This window comes from Protopterus annectens, chromosome 8.part1, assembly GCF_019279795.1.
Source record: "Protopterus annectens isolate FY-2018-M chromosome 8.part1, PAN1.0, whole genome shotgun sequence".
In the NCBI taxonomy this organism is placed as follows: domain Eukaryota; kingdom Metazoa; phylum Chordata; order Ceratodontiformes; family Protopteridae; genus Protopterus; species Protopterus annectens.
The window spans coordinates 306,147,702-306,153,474 of record NC_056742.1 but is presented as its reverse complement, the minus strand read 5'-3'; the positions used below and the strand labels follow the sequence as shown (position 1 = coordinate 306,153,474).

Genomic DNA, 5,773 nt, shown 5'->3' with positions numbered 1-5,773 from the left:
ATGCGTGTGTAACAAAGCTAAGCGTGTGTTAGGCAGCAGAATGGCTTTTGGACAGACACAATTACTGTGACAGACTGAAGCTGTGGCTTCCAGGTTGCTTTTCTGGAAATGTGCACTGCGGGACAGTCTGGAAACAAACGTGACAACACAGCATGAGGAGACACAAGTTTCTGCCTCCACCACAACAGTTAGACTCAGATTTGATCACGGGATAAGCAATGTTTACAAAAAGCACAAGGACGCGCACCATACCTAAATGTGAAAAAAGCCATGAAATCGATTCCAAAGATGCTTGCTCATCACTAGCCTCTCAAGAAAAAATGTTAAACGTTTTTGTGACGTCAAGAGGCAAAAAATAAGCGAGGGCAGTGCCAAAAGAAAGTCAGTGATTTAAAAGCTTCAGTGGTGACAGAAGACAGGCAGATCATAAACCCTAACTGACCTGTCGGAGAAACTGAGGACTCTACGTTCTCCGCACTTGGTAAATTCTTTTCCTCCATGCACCTGTCAAACCAAAGGATTAACGCCTTTAAGATTTAAAAATAAGCCTATGGGACACGGACTCGTGGAACTGTCGCAGGGTCCTTCCAGCTGCAGTCCCCAAAATGAGTAGATCAGCTTCAGTGACCTCCTGCATCGCCAAAATGTATGAAGGTGGTCCTGTGAATTGTACATCTAGATCGTCAGGTCTGGTCAGACCTTCCAGTATGGGGGCACCGAGCCAATCCGCTGTGGACAGGCAACTGGACATTCTAAATGAGAAGGTGGACAGGTTAGTGACCTTTCAGGGAGAAGTCTTGAAGAAAGTTGACGCAATGCACCGAGGCATTGATAACATAGAACAGGGTATTGGAGAGCTAAAGACATTGCAGGAGCTGCAGTATCCCAGCAGCAGCAAAAGACTGACCCCTGTCATGGAAGACAAAGGGGTGTCCCTGGATATCAAAGCTGTATGTGCAGAAATTCTGAAATTGATTAAAATTGTACATCAGGATACATCAAAACAAAAGGCTAAAATAGACGGAATAGAAACAAATATGTCTTCATTTGAGACAGTCGTTCACTTTGTGGGAGAACTTTTCAAAAACTCTAAAGTAGTGGAGTTCATCTTGAAAGGCGCTGTGCCCTGGAAGAAAGGAAACCTGATTGACCACGAAACGGAGGTCAGTTCCATAGTAGTTTGGTATTGTGACATTCAGGTTTCTATAAACAACTGTATTAAGCATGTGAAGAACAAACATTTGGATTAATTAAGTCAGGTTTGATTGTGGGGGTCGGTATTGAGTATTTATTTTCGTTAATCAGACCACCAGATGATTTGCATTGTTCGTTGTGTAGAAGTTAAGACTCAAGTATGGGGGCACACTGACTGTAACACACAATTTACACAGACACAAACAGAGCAACTCGATTGCTGCTCCTGCTACTTATCACTCTCTTGAAGTATGGGCATTTACTTTTTAAACCTGGAGTATCAAAGGTCAGCATTTTCTCTTATACAGATTTACATGTGAGGAAATAACTAAATACTATCAGGACTGTCTATACAGACCAAATGTGAAAACAAAGAGGTGTCCGAATTGTACTTATCGGTGTATTTATCTAGTTTAAAATCAGTTTTCCAATAACCAGATTCCAGGATAAGACATAGTTTGAGTAATAGAAATTTCGGTACTTAGTATTATCGCAACCACATTCCACATGGCTCTTAATTCTTGCAGTTATGGACCAACGACTCTTTGTGGATTGGCAGGGTTAGGGTAACGTACTAACCTGCTATTTGTGACATTGGGTGATCACCCAGGAGCGGTAGAAAGCCCCAAAGTCCTGTTCAAGCTTGACATCCTTCAAGGACAGATTTTACTATAAAAAACGGGGACCCGGCAGTGCAAACAACACAGCAGTGAAAAGTAAAACGGAGTGATTACTCCTAAGCCCAAAGCCAGAGTGACCTGACTATATGTAAATCAAATCTCGGTAAAACAGGGCATAAAATATGGGATGGCGCACTAAAATGAAAACCATAGGCAGTTTGAATTCAGTGTTCCAAATCCTTCAAATGTTTAACATATTTTAGTTCATTTGCTTTAAAGATTTTCTAGTTTTGTAGTCAATACAGAAAATTAAATTATAATCAATGTATGATCCTACTATGATTTTGTACAGTGACAAAATGAAGCACTCACTGTTAGTTAATGCTTAAGTAATGCAGTTGTGAATAGAGACACCCATTTAATAACTCCAAAACGATTATTTATTTATCTATCTCTGGCATTTGTTTACTTGGAAAGTCCGAATGGGTCATGAGGCATCCATTTTCAGCTGAGGCCCCTGGACTAAAGCTCCAGATACATATGGTTAACAGAATGAAAAACTAGCTAGACATAATAAAGTCATTAACATTCAAGCACAAAATCTGAAAAACTACACATTAGTTTGTCAGAATAAAAATTCAACAGACATAATAAAGTCATAGTGCTCAAGCATAAATTATATAAAAAGCCTGACAATAGGAAGCGTTAGCATTATTTACATATTAGATGATTATCATAATGATTATTAATATTCTAGAGATCATGAAATGTGGTAACAGATTATATGGGTGAAGGCATATATTTTCTACTTCCCATTAATGTCTCAGAGTTTGCTGACATATTAAGTAGAATGTAGTCTTATTGGTATCCTTTCTCATTTGCACTGAAAAATATTACTGTATCTTGTTTGTTTTTGTTGCTGCTGGGAATATCAGCAAGGTGAAGGTTCTATCCCCACACTTTATGTTTGAATTCACCTGCCAATGCTAACTATGTAGTCCAGTATGAGGGGATAATGCACTTCTAATGTGCCATTCTTCAGATGAGTAATGACACAAAGGTCACGGTTGCCTGAAAGAGTAGTAGTCCAAGTGGGGTTAAAGATTCCATGGCACTTATCAAAGAGTTATGAAATGTCCCTGGTACACTGACTAAATTACCAACAGTTTACACTCACCTCATGTTTCCCTTTTAATGAGTACTTCAGCCTAGATAAACTTATCTGGTGAAAAAAAAACTAAATAATAAGTAAATAAATAAAGCAAAAATAAATGTAGAAATAAAAAGATATGTTACTAAATTTATGCAGTCCAGAAAAGTTATAGTACCACTCTACTTAACCATTATCAGAACCATCATTGAGAACAATTTGTCTTGTACCTAACTCGGCACTTTGAATAGTTGGAATGCCCTGAAAGGCTCCTCCTTGGAGAATCAAGGGTATAAATACTCTGTCCTATACACATCACATTAAGGCCCCTTTCTCTGTATTTAGTCTCCTGCAAGTTATCAAAAGATGATCTATGCCTAGCATATAAGGCATCCTTAGATCCAGCTCTGAGGGATCTCTGACACATCCACAAAACGAAACAGCATCAGAAACACTCGATCCAAGGACCTGAACTTTGAGACATAAATAGAACATGCTGTAGAGACAGGTATGTGTCTCAATGCATCTCTGCGCTGTGGAATAAGCTTGTAGAGACTGGTATGTGTCTCAATGCTTCTCTGCACTGTGGAATAAGCTAGTAGAGACTGGTATGTGTCTCAATGCAACTCTATAAAACATGCTGTAGAGACTGGTATGTGTCTCAATGCATCCCTGTAGAGCATGCTATAGAGACTGGTATGTGTCTCAATGCAGCTCTATAGAACATGCTGTACAGACTGATATGTGTCTCAATGCATATCTGCACTATGGAATAAGCTCCTCATCTATGTGAAGCAGATCTCATCCATGACCCCATTCAAAAGAAAACTTGATCATTGGATGGGAAATCACAAATTCACCCCCAGTCTGGCTTCCTTCTCTTTGATGGGCAGAGGTCAACATTAAGTAAAGTAATCATAAAATAACATACTTTCCCACATAATCCATAGCTACCTCTTTACTAACGTACTTCACCATATAGGCGTCCAAGGGACACGGGAACAAAACTGGGTTGGGTAACATGGCTAGGCTTCTAAAGACCCTGGTGATAGATAGCCTTGTATAAACCTATGAACATAAGTAAGCACACTTTTCTCTTTGCAAAGTATGATGCTATGTTGATTGTTGTAGTATTTTATGACTCTGTATGTACAGCATGTGTATATTTTCACTCTCCTATGTACCCTATATAAACTGTTTGTGGTCCTTGATAACATGGCCTAGGCTGTGGCTGAAAAGAGTCCTCAAATTAGTTCACTTACCCAGTTAACAAATGTTACATAAATAAATAAAGAAATAAACAAATTTATTCCCATAACTCTTAATCTGAGTGCAGTTCTTGTTGCATGTTAAACCATTCCAAGATATATAAAATGTTATCTGAAGTAGAGGTTTAGCTGCAACGAGGGGAGTCTTTTTAATATGTAATACGACCATACTTGTGTATTTCATATTGCACTAGATATAAAACAAAACATAATATAAAGAATAAAAATGCTACATGCAAAAGAGAAGGGTGACCTAAAGAAGAAAACATATGCATCTAAAATTTTGTGCTATTTTTATTCTTCATGCCATTCACATGTGCATCTCGATAAACATATTGTTTGCCAGAACTGGATATAATGTTTTATCTGCAACTCATCTGTTGTTACATTGCTTCTACTCATTTTATTCACTGCAGCTGGACCATATTTTATCTGTAACATATCTTGATATTTCCATACCATTTCTAAACTATATATTGCCTGAAATATGCCTATTGACTAGGTTACAGCATGTACTTAACAGTATATGTTGTTGTTGTCGTTGCCTTTTAGGAAAAGGAACCTCTGAGGTGAGGTCACTATAGTTGCTGCATATGCCTGGTCAGGTACATAAATGAAGCACTGTACTCTATGACTGGTCTGATAAGGGCAGAGTACAGTGGGGTAAACAGATTACTTGAGTAATTTCATGGCTTGAATTCTGTAATATTCACTTTGGATAAATTCTGTCTCCAAAGAAGCCATTTTTGACACTTTCAGGAATGTCTAAGACCAACAGTTGTTCCTTTCAAAAGAGCTCAGGTAATACCATTATGTAATAACTGTAATGCAAATTATAATAAAACACGATACTAAATGTTAAAGCAGGCATGTTTAGGTGTACTTAAATAAAGATGTATGCATTTTTCTGCAGTATTTAACTGTTTGATTTGTTTATTTGTCTACTGATGACCAGCATATCTTAACTTTCCCAAGCCAATTTTCAACTGAAGCCTAAAGATAGTTCAAAGAGGAATAGTTCTAAAGCACCTAGGTCTGATAAACTTGTTACATGATACATAAATTAAATAGAGTCATACTCAGGTGTTTCCACATAGTCAAAGTTAGTGCTATAGTGCAATTAAATTACTGAGGGCCTATTTAATTGCAAATGAAAAACTCCTAAATTCCACAGTTAGGAGAGGAAGGATGGAGAATTTGGGCTCTACTGATAGCTGTTAATGAGAAAGCTAATGGAGCAGGAGAATAAAGAAGCATGTTTTGAGTTCAGAGAAATGGAAGGTCAGTTGTCAGAGAAAAATGAGAGAAAAGTAAACCTGTAATTTCATTCAAATTTTCTTAATGCATTTCTTTAAGTGGGCAGACTCACTGCAGCAAATAAGGTTGTTTTAGGGCTGTTTTTACTGAGCCACAGTTCATTGCATCTCACCTTTCAAATGCTGTTTTTTAACATAGCTGTTGCATTATTAGAGAAACTGGGATACCACTGTTAATCTGTTGATGGTATGAAATGTTATCATACTATAGTTGATTATAGGTGA

General features: G+C 37.8%; 1 protein-coding gene across 1 annotated transcript in view; it reads left to right on the top strand.

Annotated features, from left to right (window-relative positions):
• The first annotated feature begins 216 nt into the window (after nucleotides 1-216).
• MYLK3 (myosin light chain kinase 3) overlaps nucleotides 217-5,773 on the top strand; it is a 391,843-nt gene continuing 386,286 nt past the window's right edge. Inside the window, exon 1 of the mRNA XM_044081894.1 lies at nucleotides 217-1,163. Within this exon, the coding sequence (XP_043937829.1) occupies nucleotides 606-1,163 (558 nt within the window). The 5' untranslated portion in view covers nucleotides 217-605. The remainder of the gene's footprint in view (nucleotides 1,164-5,773) is intronic.